This window comes from Monodon monoceros, unplaced genomic scaffold, assembly GCF_005190385.1.
Source record: "Monodon monoceros isolate NGI ecotype Baffin Bay Population unplaced genomic scaffold, NGI_Narwhal_1 Super_Scaffold_21, whole genome shotgun sequence".
Classification (NCBI taxonomy): Eukaryota; Metazoa; Chordata; class Mammalia; order Artiodactyla; family Monodontidae; genus Monodon; species Monodon monoceros.
In genome coordinates this window covers 67,665,033-67,684,886 of record NW_021703778.1, presented here as the reverse complement: position 1 = coordinate 67,684,886, position 19,854 = coordinate 67,665,033, and the positions used below count along the sequence as shown (strand labels likewise).

Sequence of the window (19,854 nt, the reverse complement as noted above, 5' to 3'; positions counted from 1 at the left end):
TGTGGGGCCTTCTAGCAAGTACCAGGGTTGAGGTAGCTGCCAGGCTTCCACTAGAGGGCTCAGCTGGTAGGTTACAAATCTCTAAAATTAGGAGGCTTTTGTAATGAAGGGAACGGGGGTGGGGGTGGTGCAGAAGCTGAAACGGGGCAGCGGCAGAGGCTGGGAGCATCAGCTGGGTCTTGTCTGTGACTTCCTGGGATCCTGCAAGGACAGGACCAACTTCTGGGAGTCCTGCCCCTTGGAGACCACACTGACTTTGGTTTCTAATGTGTTTTTACATTCTGTCTTATCTGATCCTCGTGGATACCCTGTGACTTTTAATGATCCTGTAGCTGTTGAGGGCACTGAGATTCAAAAGAAGTTGAGCAAAAATGTGTTAGGTGCATTCTCCTGATGTTAGGAATTCCGCCCTCTCCCGGTTAAGGGGGAAGGGCAGACTGTTGGGCCAGTGCCCCCGGCTGCCAGCACTCCACCCGGTACAGTCGGGCTCAGTGGAGCGTGAACGCCTTCGTAACCCTTCTCTCATTTGAACCTCTGTCCCGCAGAGGAGGCAGGTCGGGTGGCGCTCTCCCATTTTCAGGATGAAGAAACTGACGCCCAGAGGTGAGTAAGTGGCCCGACCTCCGCCGTCAGTGACAGAACCAGGACTCCGACAGGGGCACTGAAGGCCGTGTTTCCCAGGCTCCCCCGTCAAGCGAAGGGACTGCACAGCTAGCTCCTGACGTTGGCTTCTCTTGCAGGTGCGCTGGTACCCTTCCTCTGATACCACCCAGCAAGGATGGAAATATCGTCAGTTCTGTTAGTTCTTCAGTAAGTGCTGGCTCAGAGGCCTGGGATGGAAAGTGTCCTAGAGCCTGGCTCCCTGCAGGGCCGTGGTTCCTCTGCCTGAGTCCAGGAGCTCGCTGGTGCTACCCCAACCTGAGCTTGCGCCTGGGGCACTCTGGCTGGTTTTCCCCTCTCCTCCCACCCTGCCCCCCACCCCACATCTTGCAGCCTCCTTGCAAGGGGAGGGCCTGGGTTCATCTCCAGTCCCATGCATCTGCTCATGGCCACCTCTTTCCCCTCCCTCCAGGTCTGGTCACCACAGCTCGAAGCCCCCGCCCGCCTCACTGGGGAGGGAGCCACCTTGAGCTTCCACTGCTCCCAGGTGGCCCGTGCAGAGCTGCTGCTTCCCTCCAAAGACTGTGAATTTTAAGCCTGACTCAGTGGACTCTTGTTTCCTTTCTCTCCTTTTCCTCAGCCCTGTCCTGCCCCAAAGCCCCTCTCCAAGGCCTCAAGGCAGGATTCAGGGGCCTTCTCACTGGGACACCCAGACCCAGCTCGGAGGTCTCACTGGGACTGAGCAAGGCCTGACCTCCAGTCCAAATTTGCTTCCGTAGCCCCACCTCAAAGAAATGAGGCGTTTAATTTTGCATGTTTTCCTGGCATGAATTAAGACACTTAAACTTGTATATATGTGAGTGTACAGTTTGTTCTCACATTGTGTCACCATAGCAACAAGTCCTGACCACTAATGGTTCATCATTCCCGGTCCCTCTCCCCACACCCCCCTCCCCTGCACCCACCCTGCTTCAGTGAGGACCAAGCCCTGCAGCCAGTTCCGCCCTGCGGCTGGCGGCCTCCACCACCCCACACACTTCCAGGCTGAACAGGAAGGACCACCCAGCCAAGGTAGAGCGTTTTCTTGGTCATTTCAAATTGGGGTCCTCTGCTTCCTCCCCCTCAGATGAGCCAACAGCCATTAAAAAAAACCCTTTTTCTGCCCAGTTTCGCTTACCTCTCCGCGGCGCACCCCACCCCTGCCATGGTTCCTCATGCTTTCCAAAGTTCAAAACCAACCAAAAAGTGAAAGTATTTTTGTACCCTGTGTAACAAAATATTTATGCAACATGAAAGATTTTTCGTGTGTGTGTGCAATTAATTATTGAAGAGACCTTGTCCGCCCTGTCAGATAAGTTTAACATTTTAGTTTGAGGCATGAAGAAGAAAAGGGTTTCCGTTCTCCAGCAGTGAGCCTTAGCGTCAGCTGTTAGTTTAAGAAAAATGAAGGAAAAATTGTGCAATTTTTTGTTTCGTGTGCACATCAGTGCATTGCCTTTGGCCACAGCTGTGGCTGTCTTGCCGTTTTCAGACTTGGGAGACGAGGAGGCTGTTGTAATTGCTGATCCTGTGAGAATGTGAAACTGGATAATATATGAAATGCAAAATAAAAAATCAAAGTAACTGCTCTCCGACCTTTGCTTCCTTGGGTTGTAGGTTGCCGTCGGGAGGGCACAGCTAGAGGACAGGTGTTGGGACTTAAAGGGGGAAGGAGGCGAAGTGGGCCTGGGCCTCAGAGCTCACGTGGCCTCTCCCTCCTGCCCTCTTTTGTGTGACTTGAGGCTGGAGAGGAAGTGACCTGCCAAGGGCCGAGCAGCGGGGCCGCCTGGGTTTAACTCATTCTTTGTTTTCTGTTCTGAAGATGGGGGCGGAGATTCCCTGCACCCAGAGTAAGCACCTAAATGGGACCTTCGTTTTCTCTGGATGGTGTCATCTGGCTGCCCCAACCCTGTGGCCTTTTCAGGCCCTTGAGTAGAGAAGGACTGTGATTTGGGAGGTTGGGTTCCTGCCTGTAGTATCCTCGGTGTGTGTCATGTGAGGCTGTGCTAGAGGGAAGCAGAGGACCCAGCAGTTTGGCCTGGAAAGGGTTAAGACCACCCACCCTGTAGGCTCCCAGCTGCAGCTCTGATTCCTGAGATGGGTTTTGCTGGGAGCCAGAGCAAATGAGTACAAAGGTCAGGGAAACCGTATGCTGCTCAGACCCCGGGCTGCCCTGGACCCAGTCAGGATGCCAGCAGCTGACCCTGACTCTTCCCTTTTGTGATTTGGGGCCTCAGTTTCCTCATCTGTGAAATGGTGGTTTGAAGTTCTTTCCAGCTCCTTCTGGAGGGTTGGAGCACTGACCTGATGGCTTTGCTATTTGTCTTTAGCATCTATGCCCCCCACCCCCAGCCCCCATGCCCTTCCAAGCCTGACTCAAAGCCAGCCTAGAAAGGGAGGGCAGGAGAGGCCCTAGAGCCTCCTTCCTGCCGGCTTTCCTCCCAGCCTTGCTCTGAACAAAGCTGAAGTGGCAGTGGCTGGCCCTGGTCACTTCCTCGCCTGCATCTTGGGGACCCTGGTGTCCCTCTCCACTCCCTGCCTCACTCCCCCACCCCCCCACCCCCCGGATCCCAGGCCTGCACTGGGCAACTTGTATCTAAGGTGTTCTGCTGATGACTGTGTTGGCTGTAAAAGGCTCATGGGTGACATTTGCAGCCCCAGCTGGTACCTGCATGTGAAGAGACAACTGTGCTTTGAGGGCGGAGGAGCCTGGCCAGGCGCTGGCCCTGGAGGTAACTGGGTGGCAGGTGGGTGGGTTATCTGGGATCCAGGGGGAGGCTCTGGGAGGAGGGGGCTTGATGCTTTTCCTGCCTTGAACCCCTCGCCTCACTGCAGTATTTGGACCAGCTAAGCACTTGCCAAGCAAGCAAGGCCTTCCCAGCCTGCCGCCCCTCCTAGGGCTGGTGGGGAAGCGGCACTGAGACCCACCGCCCCACCCAGGGCCAAGCCGATGCCTGACCTACTTCAGCTGTGGCAGGAACCACTGGGTCTTCCTGAGGTGGTGAATTATTTAGCTGGGGCACCTGGGCCTTTCTGAGAGGGGCTAAGAAAGCTTCTCCATAATTCAAAGGCCCCCGCTCCTCTGGCTTCCCTGGGGGGCCTCCTTCACGCTTTACCGAGCAGAGCCCGCATCCGAGAGCAGGAGCTGGGAAGGGGAGGGAGGCCCTGAAGCCATCCCAGAGGGGGCTCTCCAGCTGGATGGGGGCCTTTTTCAGGGTGAGGCCTTTGCAGAGAGGCCTTAGTGGACAGTCATGTTTGGGCTGAGTGTGGAGGTGACAAGCTTGGAGTAGTTAAAGGGCTTCCTGGCAAGGACACAGTAAGCTGGGGTCAGAAGCTGCCAGGTCCTGACTCCCCATTCAGAAAGCACCTTATTCCTTTCCAGGTGTTTAATCCTGATCTAATTATGGGTGAAAGGCTTCTTTCCTTTCTGAAAGGATTTTAGGCCTTGAAATAACCAGGGCTCTTTTGCTCAGGGGTCCCTTCCTAGTAGCACTGAAATCTCCCCCAGGGCAGAGGAGGCCGTCTTCATCAGTGCCTCCCACCGTGCTTCACACATAGCTGAGGCTGGTGGTAAGCGGATGGTTGTTGAGGCCCTGGGGAGCCTGCAGCCAGCTCTGTACTTCCTAGGACAGGGATGGTGCTTGTCACCCCAGACTGGGCCATTCTTGGGCACTGCTGCCTGGCCAGCATTTTTAGGAATGTGACTTAGCTTGGAGCCTTCACAGGTGAGCATTTTCCCAAGCCCTGACACTGAGCTTCCGTGGGACTCAGTGCCGGTAAATGCTCAGGCTCCGAGGGGCCCAGAGGTCTCAGAAGGGATCAGGCTCTCGCCCCTCATCCTTTGCACTCTGTCCTGCCTGTCATGCCCTGCATCGCCTCATTTGCTGAAGTCTGGAATGAAGCCTTTCTGATCTCCAGGAGCTCTCTGACAGAATACAGATATATCTGAGAAACAGGGCAAAGCCCCTCAGGATAGGATTAGGGAAGGTGCCAGAAGGGGACCCTGGAAGGGAGAAGTACCAGTGGAGTGAGAAAGACTTTCTTGCAAAGTATCAGGAGGAGGGAGCAAAAACCTCCACCCGCCTGCAGCCTCCCCTGCCTCTGTCCATCCATCAGGGCCTGCACCGGGTGGGCCGTCTCCGGGAGAGCAGGCCCTGGTCCCTGATGTGCTCCCTCGGGAACAGAGGTGGGGCTGTAGGAGCTGAGAGCCCACCCTTGTGAGGAGAGAGGTTGGGCACTGCCCCAGCAGTGTTCCTGGGCCGACAGGAAAGGGGCCTGAGCTCCTGTTCTCCCCGGACCTCCTTGCTCGTCACCCAGCTCACCCACACGCTCTGGTCAGTGTGGACAGCATCCATGGGCTCCCTCGCCCTCTGGCTTCTGGTTGGGCTGGGTGAGTGGGAGTGCCAGCAGCGGTCTGAAGGGAGGTCGGTGAGTGAGGTCAGGTGCCCCGGGGCATTGTCTTCATGACCTTAGAGCAAACCATCAGAAGGGCTTCTGTGCATCGGGGTCAGAATGTCGGCAGGGAGTCTCTAGTCCAGTCCCCTCTCCCGTTTTACAGATGAGGAGGGTGAAGCACAGAGAGGTGAAGCGCTTTGCTCTAAGGTCATGAAGACAGTGGCCGAGGTGTGCTCCATGTGTGTCTCCTGACTCCCAGTCCATCGCCTTCCACCGCCCCACACGGCCGTTCCAGAATCACACACACCCCCTCCAGCGCAGGGGCAGAGAGGCAGCAGACGCAGGATGGCTGCAAGCTTGGAGGCCTCTTCCTGCAGTTCCAGAACCAGGACTAGAACTCGGGTCTCCTCCCTGCCACACTCTGGCCTGATCTCTTCAGGGGCATCTGGGTGCCGCTCCCTGATTAAGGGACAAAGAGAAGCCCTCAGTGACTAATCTAGCTTCAGCCCAGCCCTGTGCAGTCTCTCTGGCCTTTTAACCTGGGGGTAGAGTCATTGGGCCTGCAGGAGCCATCTGGGCATGCAGGAACCAAGACTGTGTATCGCCATTTCTGCCCATGGTAGAGAAAATGCAACTCAGTTTAGTAGGCGGAGTCTAAGAGATAAAGAATGACTACATAGTTCCATGAAAGCCCATCTTTCCCCCTCTCAAGGTATATCTATTTCTTGGCAAATCTGTGCCCTTTTGTCACAGGGCTATTGTGAGGGTTAATGAAAACGCAGGAATGTGCCTCATGCAGGGGGGATACTCAATAAATATTTGCTGTAGATATCTTAAGAAGAGCACAGTTTCCTCTTTCATCCTTAACGAGAATGAAATTGAGTTGATTCTAATTTATACTCTCCTTGGTTATTTTTCTAGTGGTGCGTTAGTCCTCGAAAGGTGTTTAACCCTTCCCCTACTGGGAGAAGAGGTGGAGGAAGGAGAGCACAGGGGCCCAGGAATTACGGAGACGGTCTACAAGCGCCCAGAGCTAGCTGTTGGCACTTAGGCACCTTTGGATCTAACTCTAGCTTTTTGATCGAACTATTTAGGATTTCAGAGTTCTTGACAATAGTAGCAGTAGGAACAGTAGTAATAGTAAATACATTCATATACTGCTGTGTAGTTTACAAAACGTGTTCTCATATGCCATCTCTGATCCTCAAAGGCCCTATGAGATAAGCAAGAAAGGCACTATTACCTATTTTTTGCAGTTATGGAAACCGAAGTTAAGAAGGTCCCACAGCAAGCACGAGGCTTAAGACCCTGGTTTTCTGGTATTGCCATCCAGAGTTAATTCTCTGGACTCTGGGCCACAGGGTCCCATGAAGTCCAGGGCTCTGGGGGGGACTCTGGGAGGGCCTCACGGGGAACAGAAAAGCCCCACTTGGGCAGGTAGAAGGGCCAGCAGTTACCCAAACCTCTCTAGTAACCTGCCTAAGAAATAGACTAACAAGCAAAAAACAAAGGCTACCACCATTAAAGTATGTGGGAGGGAAAAAGTCACCTGGACAAGGGTGAGCAGAGCTCCAAAATTTACAGTGGACTTGTTTCCTAATTTGGCCGGAGCAGGATTATACAGGTAGTTGCCAATATTTGATTATCTCATTAGGGTCCATGAGCGACTGTGCTGCCTGACTGAGTCGTTGTTAAGTACTCATGATGAATTGCTTGAGTTTGTTGGTTTCAACACTGTACCATCATGGGGATGAGGGGACCGAAGGCTTAGCCACGAGTCCTCTCGTCTCTGATCCTCACAGTTGCCCTGGGACGTGGCCTGGGGAACGGCCATCTCCATTTCGAGGACAGGAAGTTCAAGTGTGGAGAGGTGTTAAAGTCACGTTTGGCCGTAAGGACTGAGCTCTGGGTTCTTGTCACCCCTGGGGGAGCAGCACACCACCTACCCATTCATTCTCTCTTCAGCCATTCATGCTTTCTTTTGGCAAACACTTGCTGAGCGTCTGCTCTCTGGAGCTTGTGTTTGGTGCTGAGGTGGAAGATGAGGTGTAGGCACTGTTCTCAGAGCCCAGCCTGGGGTCTGAGGGTCTGAGCTGTGGAGGTACTTAAATGGGTACTTAACTGGGCAGGGGAAGATTTAGGAGTCAGTGGTTGCAGATGGCTGTTGCCCTTTTTCTCCCAGATGCTGTCCTATTGCCTTCCCCTGCGTGAGTCCAGACCCTGCTGTGGGCCTGTGTTGTTGTGGTTCTGTGCTTGGCTTCTCAGAACAGCTATGTGGGCAGCTTAAGAGGTGAGCAGGAGATGCCCCATTTCTCACCCCCAGGGCACTCCTCAGCTTCCAGAGCAGGACATTCAGATGCAGGACCCTGGAGAAGACAGGCTCTCACAATAGAGGCTTCTCAGCTGTGCCTGCTTCTCCAGACCCAGGTTCTGATTCCTGGAACCAACAAGAGTGTGTCCTGGAAACTAGCTCAGAAGAGATGCAGGGAGAAGCACCATAGAAGGGGAACAAGGAGCAACAGCCCCCAGAGCAATGATTTCCACTAGGATTTTCCCCGAAGACCATACTCCCAAATATTTCTTTGCTTATACTTTCCATGGACATATATATATATTTAAATCTCTCTTGTCTACAGCTGCCGGATGAACCGTGCCAAAACACACTTTCACGGTTTCAAAGAGCTTTCTTTCATGGTTCTCTAGAGCCTATGGGCTGATGGCCAGAGTCAGGCATTCAGGACCCAGCCCAGCCTGGCTTTGGGCCCCTTCTTCCCTGTGCATTCAAGTCAGGACATGTGCTGACCACTGCACAGGCTCTGAGATACTCACAGGGAGAGGTTTTTCCCTATGAAATTGAGCACTGCATGCATCCTCAAGCCCGGGGCCTCATTGTGACCTCACCCCAGGTCTAGACTTTCTCTATGACCCCAGCAAGTCCCTTTTTCTCTCTTTGGCCCCTCGCTGGTCCTGCCTCCCCTGCATCCTCCATTGCTCCTTTGTCCTATGTCTTCCTGTTTTGACATCTCAGGCTTCTCATCTTGGCCCAGTGGTACCCAAGGTGAGGCTTCTGCTCCCTGAAGACAACCCTATACAGTTAGTTGGCCCCTCATGGGGCCTCTCTCTTCCCAGGTGCTGTGTGGGTGGAGTGAGGCTCCGGCGCCCTCTTGTGGTCAAAAATGCTCACAAGCATCGCACAGATACTTTCCTCTTTTGGTCTTCCAGGGGGAACTACCTGGCAGAGTTCTCTAGGGTCCATTTGCTCTGGGCTGTCTGGGAACCTCTGTTCTGACCAGTGCTCTCAGAGGCAAGAGTCAGCAGTCGGTCACAGACATGTATGGAGCACTTACTCCATTCGTACCTAGTTTATATTCTAGATAGCCAGTCCCTGCACTGGCACTGGGGATAGAAAGTGAGTATGAGGTCCGAAGAAATTGGATTCACCCCCCACTTAGTTCACGGATGGAGAAACCTCAGCACTCAGAGGCAAAGCGATGTGCCCAAGTTCATTCAGTTATGCAGACCTGACATAAAACTCAGGTGTCCTGACTCAGTTCCATAGACGATACAGTCAGTTACCTGCATCCCTTTCCATCTCACTGATTAAAATCCCAACATGTCCATAGTAATAAGCCAGGAATGGCACAGAGTTTAATAACCACAGTTGATATTTTCAGAGCTTATGTATCTGAGACACTTTTTGCCCACTGGAATGGCAGGGCTAGACCTCCCTGGGAGTTCTGATTTAGATGGTTTCCTTTCAGTGCACTCTTCCCAGATGTTGCTCTATTAGTACTGCCAGGCGTTGATCTCATCTGTGTGGACCTTGCTGGTCCTTGCCCAGATGGGCTGTTTCTGTAGGGCCTAGGTCATGCCGCCCTCACTCACCAGCATAGTCTAGGGCACCTGGTGGTACCTAACACAAGCCTGCTAACTGGCTCTTTCACTTTTGGGACACATAGCAGGCAAGTCTCTTCTCTCTGGACATGTGTCCTCATGGGAATGCAGCCTCAACAAAGGTTCCCACCCTGTGAAAGCAGTCAGAGCTCTCTGAAGGTGCTGTGCGCTGCCATATACAACAGGTGATGACTTTCTTGTCTCCAAAGGTCTTTAGGCATATGCTTGCTGTTGGGGATGTTCCAGAGGCGAGTCAAGCACTGGATGGCTGGTTGGCCCATGTCCTCATATTTTTTGACTTTGTTCTCCATCATGACGTGCCCACCTTAGGAGCTTCCAGCAGGGGGTGATGGGACTGAGGGAGGCAGCCTGGATGACTGGGTGGCCGGAGAGCTCATGCCCCACTGAAAGGGGCCGGGGCTTCTCTTCAGCTCCAGTCAGCTTCTGGTCAGCAGGATGGGGACCCCATGTGGCTTGATGTTTTGATTTTTCAAGAGAAACTGGATATTAAGACTATAATGTGAAAATTCATGATTCTGGATGTTGGCAACTAACCAAAATTTAAAACTGTTGCATAGGCTAAACCATGGTCCATGTGCTGTCGGGTTGCAAGTCAAAGACCTTCTATACAATTGTTTTCACTTTGCGAAGTGAGTCTAGGGACAAAAACAGCCCCCGGGTTCGCGGTTACCCATGTGTTTGGCCCCCTCCTCTCCCTCCCTTGTTCTCTTCTTTTACTACAGAAGCAACTTTGGGCATCTTTCCCTGTACAACATCAATCCGGAATCTCCCTGTGGGGAACTAGAATTCAGCTTCGTTGTGACACTGTATCGGCAGTGCCTCCAGAGGCCACCAGGGGGCAGGGACAGGGTGCAGAAAATGATTTGTTTTGGTGGGCGAGTGAGGCTTGTGATCACATTCTGCCAAGGTTGCAGGTCTGTCTTGAATCCAGGTTTGGGTGTTCAGGAAGGCATCTGGGGTCGTTCCCTGGGGATGCAGGGTAGCTCGCCATTCCCTGCCTCACCTCCCAGTGGGTACTATGGCCTCACCTGTGTATCATTGGAGAAATGTTCTACCTGCACCTCCTGCCCTTAGCTCTCTGCCCAAGCTGCTTCCCATGTACCACAATCCCCCCAACAATCACTGGTGTCAGATTGATGTGCCTAAACCCACTTTGCACAGGTTTTCTCAAGAGCCCTCAATGGCTCATCATCATATACAGCTTTTCAGGTGTGCAGTGTCAAGATGCGGATCCTTGTTAAGTAAAGGAGAGTGGAAGGAGCTTTCCTGTCATCTTAGTTGTAATCATAAGGGCAAGCCTTGGAATTCCAGTTTCACAGATGAGGAGATTGAAGCACACAGAGAAAGCGACCAGTTCAGCCATCAAGCAGAACTCATATTTTCTGACCATCCTTGCTAGGTAGTATAAGGGATTAAAAACTTGAAGATATGGTCCCCATCTTCAAAGAGACTACAGCTTGTTAGGAAAACATGATACACATGTACAAAAGGTAACTCATTCTCAGAAGCTTCCAAATGGATAGTACAGGCGATAATAACAGCAAGAGCTCAGAGAGAGGTCCCTGCACCTAAAAGGTGGGAAGGCTTTGCAAAGGCAGCAGTGATCTTCATGCTTGGGCATGTGTACACCTAGAGATACAAAAAGGCTTTTCTAAGGGTAGGTGGCGGGATTGTGTTGAAGGGAATCCATTTCCAGAAACACATCGTCAAGAAGTACTCTTCCACACCTGAGAATGCCTCTCCCCGTTTCCTTTTCCCGATGTCTTGCCTCCCACTTCACAGAAGAAAGGTGTGATCGTTGTGCTGTTCACCCACTTTCCCTGTTTTCCTCCTTCCAGGCCCTTTCCCACCTTTTAGAAGTTAGTTGTGGCCATGTGACTTGCTTCGGCCAGTGAAATAGGAGCAAAAGTGAGTCTCTTCTGGGTGGAAGCATTTAAGAGCCAGTGTGTGATTCTTCTTCTTACTTCCTCTCTGCCATGGTGACCGATGACATTTCAGATGGTGGAGTCTGGATCCCTGAGGGATGATGGCATAGATCAGAACCTCCAGCTGACCTGCAATGGACATGTATCGTGAGTTGGGGGTTGGGGTGGAGGAGAAGAGAGCCTTTATTGGTTTAAGGAACTGAGATTTTGAGGTTGCTTAGCATAACTTCGCCTATACTACGTAAATAACTTATCTCCCGCCCATCCTAAATCTTATTTTGGTATGTTGCCTCGGTGCATAAAATTCTCTGAGGCTCCAAAATTTAAAATAGTGATTTCAGGACTTCCCTGGTGGTCCAGTGGTTACGACTCTGTGCTTGCATTGCAGGGGCGTGGGTTTGATCCCTGGTCGGGGAAGTTCCACATGCCACACAGTTCAGGCAAAAAAATAAATAAAATTTAAAAATAAATAAATAAATAAGTGATTTCAATATTGAGAAGGTAAATGACTCAAAATGACTGGGCAATAAATCCTTTTGCAAATCAAAGATGTTGCAATATTTTGCTTTTAACAGTTGAAGGAGGTGAAACAAATTCAGTTGTCACCTGCTGGATGATTAGGTGCTATTGAGTGGCTCGGCTGGAACTTCTCCCACTCCCACGTACTTATTTATGTGAACAAGATTTCTCAGCATTTACATCTATAAAAATGAAATGTGGAAATAAAATTGGTGCTGATCACTGTCTCATCCCAGCATGTATACATCTATCTCAATATGAGTTGTATTTCCTATAAAATTCTACTTCTAATGTTTAATAATTCCCCATCAACATTTGCAATATATATTTGTTGTTTTGACAGTGAACTAATGATCATTATAATGATAAGTCAATCCAGAAGAAAACTTTAAAATCTAGAGCCTTATGGTCACAAAAAATAAGAAAAGGATACAAATTTAATTTTTTAAGCTCTTAAAACATAATTTATTGAGGTAAAATTCACATAACTAAAAGTAACCATTTTAAAGTGAACAATTCAGTGGCATTTAGTATATTCACAGTGTTGTGCAATCACTGCTTCTATCTAGTTCCAAAGCATTTCCATCACTCCAAAGAAAAACCTCATACCCATTAAACAGTCACCCCCATTCCTTCTTCTGCTCAACTCCTGGCAACCAATAATCTGTGCTCTGTCTCTAGATTTATCTCTTCTGAACATTTCCTATAGATGGAATCATACAATAATGTGACCTTTTGTGCTTGGATTCTTACACTTAGCATAACGTTTTTGAGATTCATCCAGTCGGTATAATGTTTATAGCATGTATCAGTACTTCACTCTTTTTTAGGGCTGAAAAATAGACCACTGGATGTATATACCACAGTTTATTCATTCATTACAGTTTTATATTATATATATATTTATTTATGGTAGCGAAGTGTGGTTTGATGATCAATAAGAGATTTTCAAACATAAACTATATATTACATTAGGATAGCATTATATGGGGGGGAATGGAAAGAAAATATGAATTCAAGGAGAAAAATCAATGATGTAAATTTTCCTTTGTTAAAGAAGAGCTTGCTTATGTATTTTGCAAATGCTTGATGATGGGTATCAAACCACTGTGATTCCACTGGATACATTTAATACAAGTTTTATTTTTAAATGTTAATATTTCCAATATACCAGAAATCACATCCTTTGCAACTATTTAAACCCGGTTGGAAAAAAACATTTTTTTTCTTATTTAAAAATTTCAAGAGAATACATAGTTTTTTTTTAAAAACAGCTTTATTGTGGGGTACATCATTTAAAATTTTGTTTAGAGTGTACGTGAGCTAAATTATTGAAAGACTACTGTCTTGAAGGATGGGCTGGATTTGGCTTCGTAGAGCAGGAGGAGGAGGAAGAGAAAGGCATTGTGGGTAGGAAGAAGAGAGAAAAGGTACACAAGCAGAAAGAGGGTGTGTTCAGGGAACTGTGACTGGCGGAGAGTAATCTGAGATAAACTGGGAAGGTAAACTGAGGTCAGACTAACAGTTACTAGGCTAAGGCATTTCTATTTCTTTTTTTTTTTTTTTTTTTTTGCGGTACGCGGGCCTCTCACTGCTGTGGCCTCTCCCGTTGCGGAGCACAGGCTCCGGACGCGCAGGCTCAGCGGCCATGGCTCACGGGCCCAGCCGCTCCGCGGCACGTGGGATCTTCCCGGACTGGCGCACAAACCCGTGTCCCCTGCATCGGCTGGCGGACTCTCAACCACTGCGCCACCAGGGAAGCCCCATTTCTATTTCTTGTTCATTTTAATTATGCAAGTTTTGTATGATTATAATCTCCTTATACAAAAGTAAAACTTTATGGTCAGACTTGGGGCCATCTCTTCCATTTCTGGTTCCCTCCCTACCTCCCCAGAGGTGACCTTTAGCTTTCAGTTTGGTGTTGGCTTTCTCAGCTGTGTTTCCATGGATTTGCACTCACATGCGGCAAGCCTCTTCATGAGACGACACCTAGACTGGGGAGTTTCATTCAGCTTTGTCATGGGATCAGCAGCAACTGCGGTCTCGGGAGACTGTGGCTTCAGTTTTCTTTTTCAAAAGGCCAGAAATGGAGGTGTTTTGGTGAAATCTCTCAGTATTGGCTCAAAACCTTCTTAAGCACTGTGCTTACCAAACAAGGCATGTGTCTGCAGGATGCACTTGGCTTGTGGGCTGCTAGTTTGTGATCTCTGCTTCTTCTCGGCGTCTTGCTGGAAGGCAGAGCACTGGCCTGTCATATAATCTCTTAGCATGCCGCTTGGCGCTAAGATCTAAGTTGTCATGAAGGGTTCTGGGCTTCTTAGGGGGATGCTGTGGGAATGGTTGACCTCACTCTCCATGTCCAGTTCCCACCCCCTTTCCAACATCCAGCTAGTAACAGAGCCCTGCCAGGAAGCTGGGAGCTTAGCAGGAGCTTCCAGAAGCATCCTTGTAAATCCAGGAAGTCAGCCAATCTAGACTCACTAGAAGCCAAGACTCCTCCGGGGAGTTGGACCTAAGGCCTCCAGTGGCCTTCTCTCAGGCGCTGGGGCAGGTTCTTACACCTCTCCCAAGACACAGCCCAGTGGGAATGTAGACTGGTGACTGTTTCTCAAAGGGCTTTGTCCTGTGACTAAAGCCAAGCAAGGCAGTCAGACAAAAATGAAAACACACACACGCGCGCGCGCGCGGGCGCGCGCGCACACACACACTGTCCCCAGCACTTCCAAGACCTTTTCCCACGCAGCTCCAGGGCAGCCGGAAGGGCAGCTGGTCATGGGAATGGACCCGCGGTCCCCTCCCCCAGTGGAAGCTCCATCCTGCTCCATTCACTCCCGCCATGCAAGCCCCGGCCCCCTCCACCCGCTTACTACTTCCTGGGAAGGAAATAGCTGAACAATGCGGCAGATCAGAGAATGGGCACCAGGCCCAGCGCCCAGGACTGGTCCTTGGCAGGCTGTGGACTCCCACCCCTGGCTGCCCTTCTCCACCTCACACCCTGCCCCCTCAGCTGGTTTCCCTGAAGGCTGGCCTTCCGCAGACCTTTCTCCCCACCTTCTCCCCATCCCCATGGAACTTCAGGTGGCTGACAACTCTTTCTCTCCTTCCCCACTGTGTGGTAGCCACTGGTTGTCACCCTCCCACTTGGGTATAATTCCTAGTATGAGGGGCTGAAGCCAAGCTTTGAGAGAGATTTTGGCCAGCGGGGGTGGGTGGGAAGAAAAGGTCATTTTTTTTCTCAAGTTTTTCTCCAGACGTGGAAGCAAGTCCTGCAAATGGAGACTGTACTGGAACTGTGCGCCCTGAGGTCTCATTCTCCCCTCCAGACAGAGCCATCTCTGCTGGGTGGAAGAGGGTGGAAGTGTTGGCAGGCCTGTGGATCGCTAGTGATTTCCAGTTTCCAGGGGCTGGGAAGTTGGTGGGAACCACGACTTTTTTTTTTTCCTGTTGGTCTAAAATAATGTTCTGCCTGGGCCCGAAACCCCACGCCCCAGGCAGCCCTGCTCCTTGCTGCCTGGCTCCCGTCCTAGTGCTTTCAACTGCCTCGCCTTCCGCCAGGCATTTCCTGGCCTGGGAGCCAAGGGGAAGGGTTCCTCACAAATCTTTTGCTGCGTCTGAAAGCCAGTCTCCCCTCTCTTCCCTGGATCCTGACTCCGGGAGTGGGATGGAAGCAGCTACTGGGTAGGTGACAATAGGCTGATCTCCTGCCACACCCAGTGTGGTTCCAGAACATGGTGAGATGAGCCCTGAATCCCAGTGGCTTTCCCTTGACAGTTGGCTTCACCCTGTAAAGTGATTTCTGCCCCTGTGGAGCTCACCCAGCTACACGTGTTCGCTTGGAAACCTAAAATGTCTTGAGAGCAGGAGAGAGCCCTCAAGAGCCCACTCCCAGCCTTGAATGTTAGGTGAGAAATGGAGCCACAAAGAGCACGGGTGCCCTGCCCAAGGGCAACAACCAGCTAAAGGTGGGGATTGGGGTCCTCAGGTTTTCTGACTCTTAGGCAAAGTCTCTCTGAAAAATCTTCTACGACTTTCTAAGGCAGTTTTGGCATAACCCTGGGAGGGGACGGAAGAGAAATGCTAGTCTCTCGGTATCCTGATCGTCTTGCTTGGGCTTTTCCGACCCTTTCTTTTGGTTGCATTTTTCAGTGCCTCAGGCTCTACTTCCACCTTGAAAAAGTGGTATGTGAATTGTCTTTGTTCTTAGCAGAGAACCTGATGTGAATTCTTCTGCACTCCTGCACTCAAAAGCTGGGTAACTCACTCTTTTTTTTTTTTTATTTGCGGTACGTGGGCCTCTCACTGTTGTGGCCTCTCCCGTTGCGGAGCACAGGCTCCGGACGCGCAGGCTCAGCGGCCATGGCTCACGGGCCCAGCTGCTCCGCGGCACGTGGGATCTTCCCGGACCGGGGCACGAACCCGCGTCCCCTGCATCGGCAGGCGGACTCTCAACCACTGCGCCACCAGGGAAGCCCTCACTTTTGCATTGATTATGCTGTCTGCATTTGCTTCCTAATTGTTTCATACTTATAAACCGTGTCTCTCCAATCAGACTGTAAGCTTTTGTGCTTCACAAAAGATTCATGGAATTCTACCGTGATAAAAGAAATTCATTGAGTGCCTACTATGGCCCAGGCTCTTTGCTTCTCACCCTTATGGAGTTTTCAGTTGAAAGGACACAAGACACTTTGCACAAGGAAACAACTGACTAAATGATTACAGATGTGATAGTTGCTGTGAAGGAAATGCCCAGGGTACAGTGATGCTCCCAAGGGCTCTCTGAGGAGGTTGTGTTTCAGGTGCGGTCTCAAGGATGGGGAGCCAGCCTGGTGGAGATCTGGGGGGAGTGTGGTCCAGGCCAAGGGAGTAGTAGGAATAAATGGCCTGAGCCAAAAAGCAGTGTGCCATGTTTAAGACCTTGAAAAAGAGCCAGAGTCACTCCAGGAGGGAGAGGGCATGGGATGCAGTTGGAGGGTAGGAGGGCTCAGATCCTGAACGGTCTCCTGTGTAGGAGAGGTGAGGAATTTGGATTTTTATTACAAGTGAGATAGGAAGCCATTGGAGGGTTTAAAGTACGGTAGTGACACAATCTATATTTTTTATTAATTTTTTAATTTTAAAAACGATTTTTTATTATTTATTTTTGGCTGCATCGGGTTTTAGTTGCAGCACGTGGGATCTGCGCTGAGGCGTGCGGGATCTTTCATTATGGCATGTGGGCTCTTCGTTGTGGTGAGCAGGCTTTTCTCTAGTTGTGGCATGCGGGTTTTCTCCTCTAGTTGTCGTGCATGGGTTCCAGAGCACGTGGGCTCTGTAGTTTGCAACACGTGGGCTCTAGCTGAGGTGCGTGAGCTCAGTAGTTGTGGCCCGCGGGCTTAGTTGCCCTGTGGCATGTGGGATCTTAGTTCCCTGACCAGGGATCAAACCCACGTCCCCTGCATTGTAAGGCAGATTCTCTACCACTGGACCACCAGGGAAGTCCCTATAATTTTTAAATACTTAAAATATTAATTACGCTGGCTGTTTTGAGGGGAATGGATTGGAAGATGGCAAGAAAGGAGACAACGAGACTTTTAGGGGGCTGCAGTAATCTGCAAAAGATGGTGGTGAATTGGCTCAGGGTTGAAGAGATGGAGGATACATATACTCCTTTTGGAGACAGAAATGACAGGACTTGATTTTTAAATGTTTTATTTATTTAATTTTGGCTGTGTTGGGTCTTTGTTGCTGCGCACAAGCTTTCTTCTAGTTGCAGCGAGCAGGGGCTGCTCTTCTTTGCGGTGTGCGGGCTTCTCATTGCAGTGGCTTCTCTTGTTGCGGAGCACGGACTCTAGGCGTGCGGGCTTCAGTAGTTGTGGCATGTGGGCTCAGTAGTTGTGGCTTGCAGGCTCAGTAGTTGTGGCTCATGGGCTTAGTTGCTCCCACGGGCATGTGGGATCTTCCCGGACGAGGGCTCGAACCAGTGTCCCTTGCAGTGGCAGGTGGATTCTTAACCACTGTGCCACCAGGGAAGCCTGACAGGACTTGTTATGATGAGTTGGATGACAAGAGGGGGCCAGTGAGGAAAAGAGAGGAATTGTAACAACACCTTGGTACCTGCCTGAGTAATTGGATGGTAGTGGGGTCATTTAAGGAGATGGAAATGAGGCTTCCCTGGTGGTCTGGTGGTTAAGACTCCACGCTTCCACTGCAGGGGGTGCGGGTTCAATCCCTGGTCAGCGAACTATGATCCCACATGCCGTGCTGTATGGCCAAAAAAAAAAAAAGTAGATGGAAAAGATGGGGAAGCCCTGGGAAGGACCAGGTTTGAGGTGGCAGGTAGAATTAAGGGTTTGGGTATGTAAGGTTAAAGCCATTTAAAAGAGATGTCAGGCTAGTCTTGTCATGTCATGTCATATGACCTATATGTCTGTAACTTAAAGGAGGATTGTAGGCTGGAGACACGGATTTGGGAGCCAGCAGACTAGGATGATATTGAAATCCATGGGAGTGAATGAGATTACCTAGGGATATAGGGAAGAGGGTCCAGAACTGGATCCTCGGGAAATTCAGCCTTTAGAGGACAGGTAGAGTTGGTGAAACTGAAAAGGACATTTAGACGAATCAGCCAGAGAGCCACTTGGGAGAGTGTCATGGAAGAGAGGAGAGTGTCCCAGGAGGGAAGGAGAAGTCAACTCTTAAGCATTCCTGAAGTCCACAGGACAGAAAGCCAACTCTGGATTTGGCCTCTTAGAGATCAGAGGGGACCTACACATGAGCAGTCTTTGCGGAGTGGTGGGGTGGATGTCAGATTGGTGTGGTTTGAGATTTATTGTTGTTGTTGCTATTATTATTATTCGTTTTGTTTTTTAATTTTTTCTCAATTTTTTTTTTTTTTTTTGCTGTACGCGGGCCTCTCACTGTTGTGGTCTCTCCCGTTGCGGAGCACAGGCTCCGGATGTGCAGGCTCAGTGGCCATGGCTCACAGGCCCAGCCGCTCCGCGGCATGTGGGATCCTCCCAGACCGGGGCACGAACCCGTGTCCCCTGCATCGGCAGGCGGACTCCCAACCACTGCACCACCAGGGAAGCCCCCAATTATTTATTTATTTATTTTTTGGCCACACCATGCGGTGATCTTAGTTCCCCGACCAGTGATTGAACCCGGACCCTGGCAGTGAAAGCTCGGAGTCCTAACCACTGGACCACCAGGGTATTCCCCCCCTGTTTTGCTTTTTAAATTAAAAAAAATTTTATTATGGAAAATGGCAAACATTCACGTTAAAAGCATGATTCCGCAGTTATCAAGTCATAGCTATTGGTTAGCTATGACTTGATAATTATCATAGCTATCCTCTCCCCTCATATTCTTTTGAAGCTAATCTCAGGCATATCATTTCATCCATAAATATATCAGTGTATTTCACTAAGAGAACCAGATTCTTTTAAAAATAATACAATTGGGACTTCCCTGGTGGTCCAGTGGTTAAAATTCTGTGCTTCCACTGCAGGGGGCGTGGGTTCGATTCCTTGTCAGGGAACTAAGATCCCACATGCCACACAGCATGACCAAACATTTTTTTTTAAAAAAAGAAGAAAGAAAAAAAAAAGATTATCAGATCCAAAAAATATCTAATAATTATCTTTTTAATTGAGACATAATTGACATAAAATATTGTATTAGTTTTAGGTGTACAACATAATGATTTGATATATGTATATACTGGGAAATGATTACCAGAATAAGTTAACATCTATCACCACACATAGTTAAAATTTTTTTTCTTGTGATGAGAACTCTCTTAGCAACTTTCAAATATACAATACAGTATTGTTAACTGTAGTCACCGTTGCTGCTGACTGAAGAAAAAATACAACCTAAAAGTTGTGAGTTATGTTTTATTTGGGGGCCTACTAAGGACTATAGCCTGGGAGCCAGCCTCTGAGATGGCTCTGAAAAACTGTTCCAAAGGGGTGAGGGAGGAGCCAGGATATATAGGAGTTTTGCTGGTGGTGGGGGGGCGGGGAGGGACAAAAACCAAAAACACATGTAGGGACTTCCCTGGTGGCGCAGTGGTTAAGAATCCTCCTGCCAGTGCAGGGGACATGGGTTCAAGCCCTGGTCCGGGAAGATCCCACATGCTGCGGAGCAGCTAAGCCTGCGAGCTACAACTACTGAAGCCCGCGTGCCTAGAGCCCATGCTCTGCAACAAGAGAAGCCACCGCAACGAGAAGCCCGTGCACCGCAACTAAGAGTGAAGAGTAGCCCCCGCTCGCCGCAACTGGAGAAAGCCCGTGCACAGCAATGAAGACCCAACGCAGCCAAACATAAATTAATTAATTAAAAAAAAAAAAAACCTGAACCATGTTGTTGAATGTCAAAGGATTACTGCTAATCATTTAAAAAAAAAAAAAAGGGTGTCTCAAGTTAATTATTTTAATATTTTTCTGCATATGGGAAGATGTAAGAGTCTGGGCTCATTGAA

The 19,854-nt window shown here is 49.8% G+C and overlaps 1 protein-coding gene across 1 annotated transcript in view; it reads left to right on the top strand.

Annotated features, from left to right (window-relative positions):
* The window catches only part of RBPMS2 (RNA binding protein, mRNA processing factor 2), a 29,822-nt gene extending 27,599 nt beyond the window's left edge, over window positions 1-2,223 (top strand). The window contains exons 8-9 of the mRNA XM_029237532.1: window positions 741-810; window positions 1,073-2,223. Of these exons, the coding sequence (XP_029093365.1) occupies window positions 741-803 (63 nt within the window). The 3' untranslated portion in view covers window positions 804-810; window positions 1,073-2,223. The remainder of the gene's footprint in view (window positions 1-740; window positions 811-1,072) is intronic.
* The last annotated feature ends 17,631 nt before the right edge of the window (window positions 2,224-19,854 follow it).